Consider the following 17998-nt stretch of genomic DNA (forward strand, 5'->3'; position numbering starts at 1 on the left):
ATATCAAATTTTAGTATTCACACTACTGCCAGAATGATTTTTTTTTTTTAAGAAAGCACAACACTGGCACCAATTCCCTTTAAAAAAAAATTTTTTTTTTTTGGTGGTGGAGGACCTGTGCATGCTCGGGAGTGCTCTACACTGAGCTCTACCCCCAACCTTTTAAAAAATCTTTAAAGACTCTACTTCCTTCAGAATTAAGTCCAAATTCCTTTAAACTGGTCCCTTCACATTTATTTCCACATATCTTTCCAGTTTCATTTCCCACCAGTCCTCATGTATTTCCCTAGACAACTTGTGTATTTTCCCAAGCCTGTTCTGCACTATTACTCCCTGCTTGGGTTTTCTTCCACAATTTTTTCCCATTCAAATTTCAAATATATCCTATTTTAACTCAATTATATATATTAGAACATTTAGGATGTTCTTTTATTTTATTTATTCTTTGCCAGATTACAGACCTTTTGAGGATACAAATTAGTTTATTAATTAAAAAAAACCACTCATAGTTCCTACCATAGTGTTCTACAAATAATGTAGGCTAAATAAATGCAAAACTGTTGACTTAGTGAAAGCTTCTCATTAAGTGCGGGAGAAAAAAAGAGAACCAGTCCAAAGACCAGAATGTCTTCAGTGGTAAGGGAGAGAAAACGTTTAGATCTGTGCCTGAAGCACTTCCACTGGCATGTGGCAGACACTGAAGCTATCCCAAAGGTTGTCAGTGGCTGAGGAGGTCCTGCTTTTCCAGGGCACATGGTTTGTTCTGGAACATTCATTCCTGCCACATCTTATCTTGATAATCTAGGCACATTCCCTCCTTCTGTCTGCATAGCCTCTTCTTCCTCCAACAGAAGAAGATAGATATCATTAAGTCAGACTTGTTTGGCAGTGTGTAGTGCGGAGGCAAGAGCCACTTTGTATACTAGAAGATCAACTCTGATTCTGACAGAACCTTGAATCTGACATTGTGAGAAAAAAATCTTCCTTGAAGGATATAGCTGAACATTCAATAATAAGACTCTGACTGCTGTAGTTGAAAATCTTAAACAACCCAGTCTTCATCTTAATTCAACTAACTTCAGCTGCTAAGACCTGGGAATAATTCTTTGGGAGTTGTTTTCCTTGAAGAAAAGTGTGTGTGATTTGTGTGCATAATTAAAGATGTTTAAGTCCAGATTACTAAATAGGTGAACTGGAATGAAATCATCATGACTTTAGTTACCTATCACCTGCTTTGTGCAATGCTCATCAGGCCCCACTAGATGGCACTGCAGTGTCACCACTGACTCGAGCCTTTTTGTACTGTGAAGGTCTACCATCACCAACCATTGTTTTGCACAGGTGACTGAAGTCTGCAGGAGCCTGAAATGCTTTTTGAGGGTGAACCTCTATAGGAGAAAAACCTCATCAAGCTCATAAATGACCACCTCCTATAACTTATCTCTATTCACCAGAAATTTGTAGATGTTGGTAAGTATCAAAAGGAATGTATCATAACAGTTTGATAAAATATCCTGGTTCCCCAAACTGGGTCCTACTATTAGCTCTTGTGGATTCAAGAAAAATTTTAGTTGTGCAGAACAGATAAAATAAAAATACAACCCCTGGAAGATGAACATTTAATGAGAATACATTAAAACAAATCAAACTTTGGAGATTACTGATTTGAACAAAAGAGTTCAGCATGTGTTAATTTGATTAAAATCCCTTAGGTCATAAGGAAACAAGAAATGCCAGGGTTAGAAGGATTCCACAGTATATAAGAAGGCAGGAGACGGCCTTTCTTATTTTCTAACCAATTGGATTAATAACATTCATTCTGAAAAAAAATCTTTTTTTGTTATAGATGGACACGATGCCTTATTTTATTTATTTTGTGGTGCTGAGGCTCGAACCCAGTGCCTCACATGTGCTAGGCAAGTGCTCTCCTACTGAATTACAGCCCAGCCCAATAATATTCATTCTTAACATCTCCTGTAATCTACTGCTGAAAATCAGGAGTTTATTGGGTTATTATGGGCACTGACTATCTCTCTGGCATCCTAGGACTGACCTTGTGCAAGCAGAAAGTCCACAGTTCCCAGATGACCTTCAGAAGCAGCCATCATCAGGGGAGTACGACCCTGCTTGTCTGCCATGTTGACATCAGCTCCATGGGTGAGTAGAAGATCAACAATCTGTAAGTGCAGAGAAACAGGGACCAATTGATCCAAAACCAGCTATTGAGGAGACACATGCATACTGTTCCCTAAAGTGTGTGAACTTTTTCATATGGCCATATGGGTAAGTCATCTCTATAAGTAGTCTTCTACTAATAGAACCCTTTAGAGGTAACTATGCAGTCCTAAAATGATGTAATTTCTAACTCTCTTAGGGATAGCCAAATAAGAAGGTTTCATCTCTAAATGTCTGATTGAGCCATTAAGTGAAAAAACAAACAAACAACAACAACAAAAAAAACTGAAGTCAAGATGTAATGTAGTCTGAACAATCCCAAATGGGAAATTCCAACACAAGTCACTACCTATGTCAGTGCATTTTATTAATCTCTAGGGGTTGTAAGCCTGCCTGTAGCAGTGAATATTTACTACTGAACTGACTACAGTGAAGTGCCTCTGATAGCTCTTTAGCACTGTATGGTTTTTAGAGTCTTTTTTTCCTACTCAAATATGGCCAAAGATTATTATTAGGATGCTTTCTTTTCCATCCTAAATATATAAATTAACATTTATTTAGAATCCAAACAGTGGAAGATCACATAACTAGAATTTGCATATATCACCACTTTCTTTTACCAAGTCTGAAACACCTGTGAGTAAGTGGGTTAGGAGGGATCTGCTGAGAACTGAGTTTTCCAATACATGGTGAATACTGTCAGGTGTGAGGAGATCACTCCATGACCAGGACAAAAGTGGTTAGTCAATCCAGGTCACAATGATTGTTTTGAACTGTGTAACTTTTTATCACCCCCCTAATTAAGCAGACTATTAAGAACAAAGGCCCAGTTCTCAAACCTGATAACTGCTGTCTAACTCAAAATTTGTGATCTTTTTATTCTTTGCATAAGAAGTTTCCACTTATAACTCATTTCTGCCTGAGAGGATGCAAGTAGCTTCCCTGCTTACCTGCCAGTGGCCCTGGCGAACAGTGCTGAATAGGGGCACTGCCCCTCGGCGGTTTGGCTGGGCCACTGCCGCGCCTTGCTCCAACAGCAGCCGGCACACCTCCAGTTTGCCCCTTCCGGCTGCAGCTGTTAGGGCTAAAGGTAGAGACAAAGACTGAGGAAGGTGGTTCTTGCCCTCTCTGGTCCTCAATGTTAAGCGTGGCATTAAGGTGTTTCTAAATAGTTTGTTTTGTGCAAATACAGTAAGTAACTGTGTTTGACCAATGTAATTACTACTTTACTTCCATGAATAATGATTTAAGCTGCCTTTTCCAGAAAGAAAAAATTGTATTTTTAAGTTTTTGGTACTGGGGGCTGAACCTGAACTTTATTACTGAGCTATGTCCCCAATACTTTTTATTTTGAGACTGGGTCCAAGTTGGTGAGGCTGACCTCGAACTTGTGGTCCTCAGCCATAGCCTCCAAGTAGCTGGGATTACAGATGAGTGTCACCTCGTCCAGCCAGAAAGGAAATATAATGAATATAATATAATGAAATATATGATGAAATATAATATAATGAAATATAATATAATGAAATATAATGAAAGAAAAATAACGAATAAAAACATTTAAATGTGCTCACAATATCTGGGGACAATCATAATAACGAATCCACTGAAAAATCGCCTTTGATCCAACTTACTGAGTTTCATTTTCTCTACCCATACTATCTTCTTTGCCTTTACCTTACCTCTCTTTTGGTTGCTTGTCCTAGTTACAAACCTGCCAGGTTATGAGTGAGTGGAACCTAGAGAAAAGTGTCTTTGCAGACATAAAGGCTTCTTTATAATTAGCTGGGAACCACCTCTGGCCAACCTTCACTTCTGAGCTCTCAAATCTGAAGAACCAAAGTCAGGAATTACAGTTTAAGAGCCACGGGCCAGTTTTTCACTGATGTCTCTCTCCTTCCTTTCTTTCTTCCTTCCCACCCTTTCATAGAGATAGAAATTCCTTGTATATTTGTAAACATTTTTATATGCAGATCAAAATGACAGCCAGATACAGTGGTGCACACTTGTAATCCCAGCTACTCAGAAGGCTGAGGCAGGAGGATTGTAAATTCAAGGCCAGTTTAGGCAACTTAGGGAGATCCTGCTTCAAATTAAAAAATAAAAAAGGGCTGGGATGTTGCTCAAGGATAGAGCACTGCCTAGCATTCACAAGGCTGTAGGCTCAATCCCCAGTACCAAAAAAAGATCAGAATCATTCAACGCAATGGTCTTAAGGATAAGAAAAAAGGAGTGACAATGGCTATTTTCTTCTGAGTATAAAATAATGGAGTCACAGATAAAAAATAGCTATAGTGAGTATAAAGGATATAGTAGGAAGAAACTTTACATTTTTATGCCATTTTTATGTATCATTATGATCTTTGATACAGTAGAGATTCTATGAGTGTCAATTTCATCCTCAGTGTGCTGTTTTAATAGCAGAAAGAATAATTTAAAGATAACAAGTCCATCTTTAAACAAATATTTATTTCATTTAATCAGGGAATTTAAAATGCATAGGTTTATTGTTTTAAAGCAGGAATAAAGGGTAGGGAGGACTTTATGCTTCATTTTAAAGAAAGAGGACAGAAAAAATTTTCCCTAAAATTGAACTGAGAAATTGATGTGGCCGACAACGGATCCTTCTTTATTATGGCCACTTACTCCAATGACAGATCAGAAAAATGATAATATTTAACAGGTGCAGATATTTCAATTTGTAAATGTTGCAGTCAGAGAAGCCCCTGAAATTCCAATCAAATGGTCATTTGTATTTTTTCCCATTAAGTGCAAATTATGTTTTTTTTTTGTCTTTAGGTTTGTTCTAATTTATTCACAATTGCACCATATACAAAATTAAAACTATCAATTTTCACAAAGATAAACCTTTAAGTAATCCCTTCCTTCCCCAAAGATGAGATGGATTTATGAAGGAAAATGTGGCAATTTTTGAAAATGTATGCAGTCAAACCAGATCTATGGTTTGCCTTATGTTTATTTTCAATTTTATTTTGGAACTCTTGACATTGGCATTTCTCATTGAGTTCCTCATAGCAGGGCAGAAGCTTGGTCCTATCTGAGGTAATCACTTTCAAGTCTTGAGTGGATTAACAAGAGTTAATGGCTATAATTATTTGCTTAACAAAGAATTTTTATCTCTGGTTCTTTAAATCTAAGTGATCTTCTCTTTTTCCCAAGTTCATATTTCTAACAGAAAAGAACCCCATTAGTTCTGTATATGGGTGAAAACACAAGAGTAGTTTAAGAACCTGACTGGAATAGACATGGGTTAGGCATTACAAGAATCATCTTGTGCTGGGCACAGTGTTGCATGTCTGTAATTCTAGCAGCTTGGAAGATTGAGGCAGGAGGATCACAAGTTCAAGGCCAACCTCAGCAATGTAGTGAGGCCCTAAGCAACTCAGTGAGACAATGTCTTTAAATAAAATACAAAAAAAGGTTGGGGATGTGGCTCAGTGGTTAAGTGCCCCAGGATTCAATCTCTGGTTAAAAAAGCAACAAAAAGAATCATCTTATTGGAACACAAAACAAACCACTCCCAGGTTCTGACCCCATTTAAAGTTAGCTACCAGGTAACAGGGTTGCAGCAAACCTATGTGTGGAAGCCAAATATAGTATTTATCACAAAATAATTTAGAGACCCTGGAGAAAATAGATAATATTTCAGAGTCAAGCCTCTCACTAATGATGCTAGCTCAGAAAATATATGTGAATATTCACAGCCAGTGACCATCTGTAAAGTTACACTGTCTAATAATTCTATTACTCTGGTTGACCTATTTCTCACTATCAAATAATTCATTTTTATGAGAGGGAATGTTCCATTTGGTCTTTTTCTCTGTTGTATCATCTCTGTTGCTTAGGTTATGATGTCATTTGGCAGTAAACTTCAGCTGATAGCTGGACATGGTTATTAACACAGCTGGCCAATTTCATCTTAAAACAACATATAATTATGTAAAATGGAGTCTGGACTTTTCAAAATCCAAGAGCAAGGAGTTGCTTTGGCTGGGTTTTATGAATCTTATCAAAAACTGTTAGAACTTTGACAGAAAGGAGATTTAAAGTAAAGCCAGGTTTGTAAAACAAGCTGATTCTTACAGCAAACATAGCAGTTAGGAACAAAATCTCTTCCTAAGAGACCAGAAACAGAATTTGTTCCCTAGCTTGTCAGCATCTGATGAGATTATGTGACATAAATGGCCTTTTTTTGAAGGGAAACATATAAGGAATTTGAAAGAAGTAGACAGAATGCAGCTCAGAGTTGGGGAAACAGCCAAAGTCTGTGGGATGGGATGATGACAGTAAACAGAATATAGAGAAGCAAATGACTTTTGTTTTCTATTTTCAACCTTGAAAGAGTACAGCGTCTCAAGATTAATGGGAGAAGGTGGTTGGGGAGACATAAACTGATTACTACTATCCAAAATAACATTAATTAAACATTCATTGAGCTATTTGTCAGACACTGCCTCTGGTCTCAAGGAACTCATGGTCCAGAAAGAAAAACAGATAAACACATTATTGCACAATATGATAAGCACAACAGAGAGATGTCCATGGTATGGAGGCAGCACGGAGGAAGAAGTATTGAGGAGGCCTCCAGGAAGACAGGAAAATCTGAGCTGGATGACAAAAGATAAGTAGGAGTCTTATAGGTAGGCAAGGACAAGGCAGTAAGGCCTGCTAGGCAAAGGAGTGTATAAAGGCACCGAGGTGGGAAACAGTTTATTATGAGAACTACTGGAGAAGACAGGCAGTAGATTAGCCTGGAGATAAGCCTGGAAAAGTATGCTGCCTTAAAGAACTTAATTCTAAAAGTAGTAAACGAAGATCAGTAAGCAGGAAAGTAACAAGTGATACAAACAGATCCCTATGCCTGAAGTCTGGGAGATAATCAGAAAAGGATGAGGCCAGAGGCAGGAAGGTCAGTTAGGAGGTAGCTGTAATAAGATAGGCAAAGATGAGAAAGGCAGAAATGAAAGGAATCTCATTCATTTTGTGAACTCTGGCTTCTATTGGGTCATTATGTCCAGAGCTGGCCTTTAGAGTTATTAGAACCTCTTAATGCTGGCACTGGTCTGTGTCCCTAACACAAGGCAATGGGACAATCTTGTCACCTTCTGGCTTTTTTGGGGGTTGTTCTATAAGTCTATGAAAACTCTGGGATAGAAGGGGGTTGAGAAGATGGGAAAAAAAAGATATAAAATGATATCTAGAAGTATTAAGAGGGTACAAAAGGAGGACAAAAGTAACCAGGAGATTCTAGTGACCTGTTTTTAGAAAATCTGATATATGAAAAATTATATCTCAACTAATATCTTATTATATGTTAAGATGTATTTAACTGATTCTAAAATTCACTTTCTAAACTGAGGCAGCATATTACAATTGATATGATAATAAAGAATTGTGTTATGTAATTAGCAGAAGTTTTTTGTTTTTGAAGTGGCATATAAAATTATGCTTACATAGTTTCTTATAGTTTGTAGTATCCTAGATTTGATATAGTAAACGATATAGATTGTTGGGAACAACATGACCATTATATTTTCCTTAGGTAAAAATTTTATCTCTTAAGTCAGGTTGCAGGGTTGGTGATCCCACCAGCTAGATGCAGGTCTTACATGCAAAAACATATATAAGATTTGGCTACTCGAGGAAATATCACAATTCAGTAGGTTATTATAAGTATTAAATGATCATGTGCTATTAGAAAGGAACATGTATACTTGTTAAACTTATCAGTATAGACATAAAGGCAATCCAAAGTCCACTCTATATTAGTGGTGAGTGAGTTCTAGGGTCATTTTCATAAAGACAAATTTTTTTTTCAGGAAATTTTCTGAAATCAAATGTTTTCAAAAACTTAGAAATTATATTATAAATACGCTTCATTTCAAATTGTATTTAAATAGCATTTTCTGTTTCTAACACTAAAATTATTGCACACAAATATCAAGTTAAACACAATTCTGATTACAAGCAAGCTGACAGGAACTTTTGACTTCTAAAATTTTGAGATGGCACACCTGCCATAAACATTTTTGTAAACTTTAAAGTGTAAAAACCTTTTAAAATTCTGAGGCCATAAAGTTTTATTATAGTAAATTCATATCAATAAAAATAAGCCTTCTGGGCTAGGGCTGTAGCTCAGTGGCAGCCTAGGATGTGTGAGGCACTGGGTTTGATCCTTAGCACCACATAAAAATAAATAAAATAAAGATTGTGTCCATCTACAACAACAATAAATAAGCCTTCCATTTAGTTCACGTCCTTCCTGAACCTCTTTGAGGATTTCTCAAGTACAACACTAGAATGTGTCTGACATTCATCACTGTGACCATGAGCGTTACAGTTTCTACCATTATCACCACTGAGCCATGACTCTTTTGCTATCCTCAGTGGTTTACGTGCCTGTGCCCTTGGCATTCAGGGCCTACTGGGAGGTATGGCAACACTGTACTGGGGGAGGTGTGCTGACAGGGAATGTAAACCAAGGGGTCCTTTCTGCAGTTCTAGGACACATAACAATACTCCAGAACTGCTGATGTCCTGGCTGATCCCTTTCCCTCAGCCTGTCCTCTGGCTTCTCTAGGGGCAGGGTTGTTTTCAGAGACAGCAGCTGTTTCCAGATGCACACTTTCCCTTAATCTGTCATGGGCTCTTAAGCTGCAGCTGCCTGGCATCTGCTCCTTTTGGCTCTTACAGAGGAAGGGATTGTTTGAGAAGCAAATTCCTGAGCTTTGGCCCATTCCACATGATGATCAGTTAAAGAAGTCATGAAACCTACATGAAATTTTACCATGGGAAGAAACACTACAATTCAATAGGTTGCTATAGATGTTAAATAAGTTCAAGAATCTTCTTTTATTTTGAACAACCAAAAGGTACACCCCTTCTTGTTCAGCAAAATAATTTCCCTAACTGGGCATCTCAATATTGGTCTACTTCTCCTGATAAATATGACACATATCTGGGCTGGGGATATAGCTCAGTTTGTAGAGTGTTTGCCTTGCAAGCATAAGACGCTGGGTTCAATCCCCAGCACTGTGGGGAGAAAAAAAAAAAAAAAAAAAAGACACATGTCTGTGGTTATGCTACCATTTTCCTTGCGCTGGTTTCATAGAAACACATCAAAGGTTACTAATGTTTCTTCAGATGCTCCAGTTTAGATTTGGTGGAAAGATAACAATCATTTCCTGCAAAGGCCATAAGGAAGAGGAATCTGTTTGTATAGTAAGTATTAAGTAATACAGGAATTGCTTTACCGTATGCTAAAAAGAAATGTATGGGACTGGGCCTTAAAGAGTTAATTCTGTAGCCAGAGAGCAACTTTATTTATACCATAAAGTTTAACTGTGTCAAGATATCACTCTACCAGGGAGGGGTGTGGATAAAGATGTAATCTGGTTTACAACCACAGGTGGAGAGAATCATTTTGATGGAAGAACTACAATGATCACTAAAAATGAGAAAGGCCACAATTATTTTCTGCTCACATTGGAACACTTTTGAAAGGAAACTTTCAGTCTTCTAAAAATATTTGGAAACAAGAGTGGGAAAATGTTTTGTTCAAAAGAGCAAAGAGTATGGAGAGTCCAAAGGGAAAGAGGACCGACTTGTTTACTTGTGCCGAATAGTTCTCTAACAGAAAAGTCATGATAGAGATGTGCCAAAGGTATGCCAGAAAAAAAATAACAGAGAATTCACACAGATACAACATATTCATGAGACAAAAGAGCAGTATCTGTTAGAGGTACCTGTCTCTCCCCAGAGACTGTCAAAACTGTTGATCTGTGCTCGCTCTACTTCTTCTTCATCTTTTTCTGGAAGATCAAGTAGGTAGGAGACAATCTGAAACAAAGAAGTTGCATCAGCTCAAACTTCAGGTGAAAAACTATGTCATTGACACTAGCCTGTGAAGTTTGAAAGAGGGTTGGTTCATCTAAGTTATCAATCTCTTGCATATAAGAGGAATCCAAACTGCCCAGCCTAAAAACCCTAAACTGCTCTGATTAGCATCTGTCCTACAATTTACATACATTTCTCAAATATAATTCACTTAATGTAGCATATGATTTTAAAAATGACATATTCTTCATATTTAAGTAAAAGAAGCAATCTCTTATTTTCCTAATAACACCACAGAAAATAAATATGGAGAAAACTGAAGACATGTATTTTTTCAGAGCAGAGTGATTAGCATCCTTCTAGTTTTCAGAAGCATAAGAACTGTTTGGGTCTACTACAAGAGAATGACTGCTAACCACAAAAATACAAGATAGCTCTATTTCCAGGAATTTGATTATACAGAGTTAGAAAAACCTTCCATAGATAATAAAATTTTCAGTTTTACTTAATATTCTCTTGGTGACATATCGTATCAGTCAACCGGGTAGCTGTTTCACTGAGGCATCCTATGCAGTGGTGTGGTGATGGTCTGCAGTGGCCCATGAGAGCTGATGATTAAATTCTTAGAATTCTGCAAGCTGGTTGTTAAGCAAAACCAGTCATTTGTTAAAAATTAAATAACAATTAAATAAATTATATTAAAAACCAAGTTAAAGAATACTTAAACCTGGGGCTGGGGATGTAGTTCAGTGGTACAGCACTTGTTTAGCATGCGAGAGGCCTTGGGTTTGACCTCTAGCATTGTATAACCAACCAACCAACCAACCAACCAAATCAAACAAAAACCCCTGAAATCATGTAACTTCCTATTTAACTACATCTTATTATTATCTATCCTCTTGAGGTTGTTTATATTTACTGTCTTTACAGTAGAAATCTTAAAAAATGGTGTGATATTGTGCACTTCTTTCCCCCTTTGTATTCAGCAGTACCACACTGGTAACCTGAAATTGGCTGTGGTGGGAGATTTATGTGCTAGAAATTGGCAAATATTATAAATTGGTGTTTGAGTTAGAGTTAAAGCTGAAAGAAGTTTCAGATTAAGCACTATAATTTGTATGGAGATGAGAAGTAGTTTAACAATAGATCCCATATTGGATTTAAATGACAGTACAGTTATTGGGAAGAGTTAAATTGGGATCAACTCCATTTGTCACATCATGGTTAGAATGCAATCACAGGTTAGCTGCAGATGCAAATTTGGAAAAAAATCCATAAAAAGTATTCAATTAGGAGTTCTGAGTATATCATAAGTATTTGTAAAAATTGTGTAACATTTAGATCAGCAAAATGTATTATTTATTTTTATTAGAGTTTTTTAATTGAGAAGTATGCCTTTAGCATTTTCTTGTTCTTTTTAGTTACATGTGACAGTAGAATGTACTTTGAATATAATAAATGGAATATAACTTTCCATTCTTGTGGTTGTACATGATGTGGAATTACACTGGTTGTGTATTCATATATGAACATAGGAAAGTTATGTCCAACTCATTCTACTGTCTTCTTGTTCCCATTCCCCCTCCCTTCCCCCATTTCCCTCTGTCCAATCTGGTGAACCTCCACACCCCTTCCCCTCACACCTATTGTGAGTCTGCATCTGCATATCAGAGAGGAGCCTGGTCTTTGGTTTTTCCTCCCATCCTCTCTCCCCTTTCCCATTCTCTACTAGACCTCCTTTTGCTTATCTATTAATTTATATTTGGCTAGTTCATTATGCTATCCTATCTTTCTTTCCCCCTTTCCTTTATTTTACTGTAGCTTCCACACATGAGAGAAAACATTTAACCTTTAAATTTCTGAGTTTGGCTAATTTCATTTGGTATAATATTCTCTAATTCTATCCAATTACTGGCAAATGGCATAATTTTTCTTTTTTTATGGCTGAGTAGAACTCCATTGTGTGTGTGTGTGTGTGTATATTTATATCACAAATTTTTAATTCATTCATCTGTTTATGGGCTTCTGGGTTGATTCCATAATTTAGCTATTGTGAATTGTGCAGTTATAAACATTGATGGAGCTGTATGTTGCTGTAGTATGATAATTTCAGATCTTTTGGGAAAATACCAAGGAGTAGAATAGCTGGGTCATATGGTGGTTCCATTCTTAATTTTTTGAGGAACAGTGCCTTCCAGAGTGGTTGTATTAGTCTGTGTTTCACCAACAATGTAAGTGTACCTTTCTCCCCACAACCCTGACAACATTTATTGTTGTTTGTATTCTTTGATCATTACCATTCTAACCTGAGTAAGATACTCTAGTGTGGTTTTGATTTGCATTTCCCTGATTGCTAGAGATGTTGAACATTTTTTTCATATATTGGTTTCTTAGAAGTTTTTGTTCAGTTCTTTTGCCCATTTGTTGTTTGGGACTTTTTTTTTGTTGTTGTTAAGTTTTGCATATTTTGGATATTAATTCCCTGTTGGTGGAGTAGCTGGCCAAGATTTTCTCCCATTCTGTAGGCTTTCTCTTCAGGCTTTTCATCATTTTCTTTGCTATGCAGAAGTTTTTTAGTTTAATGGCATCCCACTTACTGATTCTTGGTTTTATTTCTTGCACTTCGGGGGTCTTGTTAAGGACCTGTACCTGTCAGTACCTGTACAATGGAGTGTTGACACTCTATTTTCTTCTAGTAGTTGTAAAATTTCTGGCCTAATTCCTAAGTCTTTGATCCATTTTGATTTGAATTTTGTCCAAGTGAGTCAGAAGGGTTTAATTTCATTTTTCTACATACAGCTATCTAGTTTTCCCAGCACCATTTGTTAAAAAGGCTGTCTTTTCTTCAAGATATAGTTTTTGCACCTTTGTCAAATATCAGATGGCTATAGTTATGTGGATTTGTCTCTGTCTTCTATTCTGTTCCACTAGTCTTCATGTCTATTTTGATGCTAAAACCATGCTGCTTTTTATTTATTTACTTATTTTTATTTTATTTTTTTTTGCGGTGCTGGGGATTTGAACCCAGGGCCTTGTGCTTGTGAGGCAAGTACTCTACCAACTTAGCTATATCCCCAGCCCCTTGCTTTTTATAAATACATATGTTTTAGTTGTAGATGGACACAATACCTTTATTTATTTTTATGTGGTGCTGAGGACCGAACCCAGTGACTCACACATGGGAGACAAGTGCTCTACCACTGAGCCACAACCCCCAAGCCCCTCATGCTGCTTTTATTACTATAACTCTAGTATAATTTTAGATTAGGTATTGTGATGCTTCCTGCTTCACTTTTCTTGCTTAGTATTGCTTTGGCTATTCTGGGTCTCTTATTCTTCCAAATGAATTTAAGAATTGTTTTTCTAATTCTGTAAAGAATGTCATTGGTATTTTGATGGGGATTGCATTGAATCTGTAGACTGCTTTTGGCAGTATGGCCATTTAAGCAATATTGATTCTGCTTATCCAAGAACATGGGATGTCATCTCCACCTTTTAAGGTCTTCAATTTCTTTCTTCAGTGTTTTATAATTTTCATTCTTCTACCTCTTTTGTTAGATTAATTCTCAAGTATGTATGTATGTATGTATGTACGTGTTAATTTATTTATTTTTACAGTTACTGTGAATGGGATGGTTTTCCTGATTTCTTCCTTGGCTGAATCACTGTTGCGAGTATGAGAAAATTATTGATTTAGGTGTGATCTTGTATTCTGCTACTTTGCTGAACTCGTTTAAAAGTGCTAGAAGTCTTCTGCTGGAGTTTTTTGGGTCTTCTAGATATAGGATCATGTCACTGGCAAACATAGTTTGACCTCTTCCTATTTGTATCCCTTTGATTTCCTTTTCTTGCCTGATTACTCTGAATAGGAGTGGTGAGAGTGGACAGCCTTGTCATCTTGTTTTGGTCCTTATTTTAGAGAAAGACTTTTAGTTTTTCTCCATTCAGTATGATGTTGGCTTTGGATTTGTCATAAATGGCCTTTACAATGTTGATGTAGGTTCCTTTGATCCCTAGTTTCTCCAATGTTTTAAAATATGAATGGATGTTGGATTTTATTAAAGGCCTTTTCTGCATCTACTGAGATAATCGTTCTTTTTGCCCTTAATTTTGTTTAAGTGATACATTACATATGTAATATGTAATTTTACATAATTTAAATGATTTGTATATGTTGAGCCAAACTTGCACCCCTGGAATGAAACCTACTTGATCACAGTGTATTATCTTTTTGGTGTGTTTCTGAATGTGGTTTGCTAATTTTTTTTTTTTATTATAAACAAATGGGATACATGTTGTTTCTGTTTGTACATGGAGTAATAGCATACCATTTGCATATTCATACATTTACATAGAGTAATGATGTTTGATTCATTCCATTATTTTTTTCCTCCCCCCCCCACCCCTCCCACCTCTCTTTTCCCTCTATACAGTCCCTCCTTCCTCCATTCTTGCCCCCCTCCCACCCCCCATTATGTGTCATCATCCGCTTATCAGTGAGATCATCCGTCTTTTGGATTTTTGAGACTGGCTTATCTCACTTAACATGATATTCTCCAATTTCATCCATTTGCCTGCAAATGCCATAATTTTATTATTCTTTATAGCTGAGTAATATTCCGTTGTATATATATACCACAGTTTCTTTATCCATTCATCAATTGAAGGGCATCTAGGTTGGTTCCACAGTCTGGCTATTGTGAATTGAGCAGCTATGAACATTAATGTGGCTGTATCTCTGTAGTATGCTGATTTTAAGTCCTTTGGGTATAGGCCGAGGAGTGGGATAGCTGGGTCAAATGGTAGGTCCATTCCAAGTTTTCTAAGGAATCTCCACACTGCTTTCCAGAGTGGCTGCACTAATTTGCAGCCCCACTAGCAATGTATGAGTGTACCTTTTCCCCACATCCTCTCCAACACCTATTGTTGCTTGTATTCTTGATAATCCCCATTCTAATTGGAGTGAGATGGAATCTTAGTGTAGTTTTGATTTGCATTTCTCTTATTACTAAAGATGGTGAACATTTTTTCATATGTCTGTTGATTGCTTGTAGATCTTCTTCTGTGAAGTGTCTGTTCATATCTTTAGCCCATTTGTTGATTGGGTTATTTGTATTCTTTGTGTAGAGTTTTTTGAGTTCTTTATATATTCTGGAAATTAGTGCTCTATCTGAAGTATGAGTGGCAAAGATTTTCTCCCACTCTGTAGGCTCTCTCTTCGCATTGCTGATAGTTTCCTTTGCTGAGAGTTTTGCTAATATTTTATGAAGAATTTTTGCATCTATATTCATTGGGGAGTTTGGGCTGTAGTTTTCTTTCCCTAATGCATCTTTGGTTTTGGTGTCAGAGTTATACTGGCTTCATAAAACGTATTTGGGAGTGCTCCTTTTCTTCCAATTTCATGGAATAATTTGAGAGAAAGACGTGTTAGTTTTTCTGTAAAGCGCCAGCAGAACTCAGCTAAGAATTCATGAGGTCCTGGGCTTTTCTTTTTCGGAAGGTTTTTAATTGCAGTTTCAATTTTATTATTTGATACTGGTCTGTTTAGGTTTTCTCTATCTTTTTAATTCAATTTGGGCAGGTCATATATGTCGAGAAATTTGTTCATGTCTTCCAGATTTTCCAGTGTATTTGAGTATAAATATTCAAAACAGGTTCTGATAATCCTCTGGATTTCAGAAGGGTCTGTGGTGATATCTCCATTTTCAACTCCGATCTTGTTGATTTGTCTTCTTATTCTTTCTTTTGGTTAGTTTGGTTAAGGGTTGTCAATATTACTTATCTTTCCAAAGAACCAACTTGTTATTACATTGATCCTGTGTATTGTTTCCTAATTCTCACTTTCATTGATTTTGGCTCTGATCTTAATTATTTCCTGTATTCTACTGGATTTGGGATTATTTTGTTCTTCTTTTTCTAAGGCTTTGAGGTGAGCATAAGCTTATTTATTTGGGATTTCTCTAATTTCTTAATGTAGTTACTCAGTGCTATAAATTTTCCTCTTAGAATTGCTTTTACAGAGTCCCAGAGATTTTGATATGTTGTATCTCTGTTCACATTCATTTCTAAAACTTTATTTCTATTCTCATTTTTTTCTTTGATCCATTCTTCATTTAAAAAGAGTAATTTTCAATCTCCATATGTTTAATGTGAATTCTATTATTTTCCTTGCTGTTGAGTTCTAGCTTCATTCTATTAAGATCTGATGAGATCATATTGACTTTTTTTTTATTTGCTAAGATTTGCTTTGTGGCCTAGAATATGATCTATTGTGGAAAAAGTTCTATGTGGCTGAGAAAGCAAATTCAGCTGTTTTGGGGTAGAATATTCTATAGAAGCAGATTAGGTCCATTTGATTTATAGTGTTGTTTAGGTTGGAGATACCTTTACTGATTTATTTATCTATCTATCTATCTACCTATTTATTTATTTATTTATTATTATTTATTTATTTTTGTGGTGCTGGGATTGAACGTAGGGCCTTGTGTAAGGCAAGCACTCTACCAACTGAGCTACATCCCCAGTCCTATTGATTTTATTCTGATGACCTTTCTACTGGGGACAAGGTGTGTATTGATATCATCCAATATTATTGTGTTGGAGTTTATGTGGGACTTAATGTCATTGAGTATTTTTCCATGCAATTGGATGCATTGACATTTGGGGCATAAATGTCTACTATTGTTGTATCTTCTTGTTGGACTGTTCCTTTCTCTAGAATGTAGTAGCCTTCTTTGCCTCTTCTGATTAATTTTTGCTTGAAATCTCCTTTTTTGGGGCTCAGTGGTAGAGTGCTTGCCCAGCATGTGTGAGGCACTGGGTTTGATCCTCAGCACCACATAAAAATAAGTGAATAAAATAAAGACATTGTGTACATCTACAAATAAAAATTTTTTTTAAAAATTTGCTTGTCTGAGAATAGCTACTCTTACTTGTTTTTGGACCATATGCATGGAATATTTTTTTGCCATCCTTTTACCTTCAGCCTGTGAATATCTGCCTAGAGTCAGATATACTCAATGTAAACAGTACATTGTTGGATCTTGTTTTTGTTCCTTTCTGCTAATCTGTCTTTTTTTTTCAACTTTTTTTAGTTGTAGATGGACATAATACTTTTTATATTGTTTTTTTTGAAGTGGTGCTAAGGATCAAAACCAGTGCCTCGCACATGATAGGCAAGTGCTCTACCACAGAGCCACAACCAAAGTCCCAAACTGTGTCTTTTAATGGGTGAGTTGAGGCCATTAACATTCAGCATTAGTATGGATACGTGTTTGTGGTTTCCTGCTATTTTGTTTTTTTGCTCTGTTTAATCCTTTCTTGATTCTCAGTGGATTATTCTTCTGTTGAACTTCCTCTGTTGGGGAGCTTTGGGAATTATTTTTTAGTTCTTCTATGTGCAGTTTATCTTTGAGTATTTGGTGTAGTGCTGGCTTGGTGCTCATGAGTTCTTTTAGTTTATTCTTGAGGTAAGTTTTTATTTTCCCCTCAAATTTGAAACTTGAGATTTGCTGGATATAGTAACCTTGGCTGGGAGTTGTTTTCTCCTAGGGCTTGTAATATCTCATTCTAGGCCCTCCTTGGTTTTAGGGTCTGAGTTGAAAATTCAGATGTGGTCTTACTGGTTTGCCTCTAAATGTGACCTGATGTTTCTCTCTTGTAGCTTTTCATATTCTTTCCTTATTTTCTATGTTAGGCATTTTGATTATGGTATGTCTTGGCAAACTTCTTATTTGACTAAGTCTATTTGGGGTCCTATAAACCTCCTGTATGTGGATGTCTATCTTGTTTCTGATGTGAGAAAAGTTTTCTGTAACTACTTCATTGAAAATGTTCTTAATACCTTTAATATTTCTATGTTCTTGTCTATCCCAATTATTCTTGGGTTTGGTCTTTCAAAGCTGTCCAAGAGTTCTTGTATATTCTGCTTATATTCTATATTTTTTTCCTTTATTGCTTTCTGTGT

General features: G+C 36.4%; 1 protein-coding gene across 1 annotated transcript in view; it reads right to left on the reverse strand.

Moving 5' to 3' along the window:
• Positions 1-17998, reverse strand: part of Tanc2 (tetratricopeptide repeat, ankyrin repeat and coiled-coil containing 2) — a 476564-nt gene that overhangs the window by 16031 nt on the left and 442535 nt on the right. The window contains 3 exon segments of the mRNA XM_047542811.1: positions 2054-2177; positions 3126-3259; positions 9942-10035. Coding sequence (XP_047398767.1) covers positions 2054-2177; positions 3126-3259; positions 9942-10035 — 352 coding nt within the window.

The sequence above is a fragment of the Sciurus carolinensis genome, chromosome 3, assembly GCF_902686445.1.
Source record: "Sciurus carolinensis chromosome 3, mSciCar1.2, whole genome shotgun sequence".
In the NCBI taxonomy this organism is placed as follows: Eukaryota; Metazoa; Chordata; class Mammalia; order Rodentia; family Sciuridae; genus Sciurus; species Sciurus carolinensis.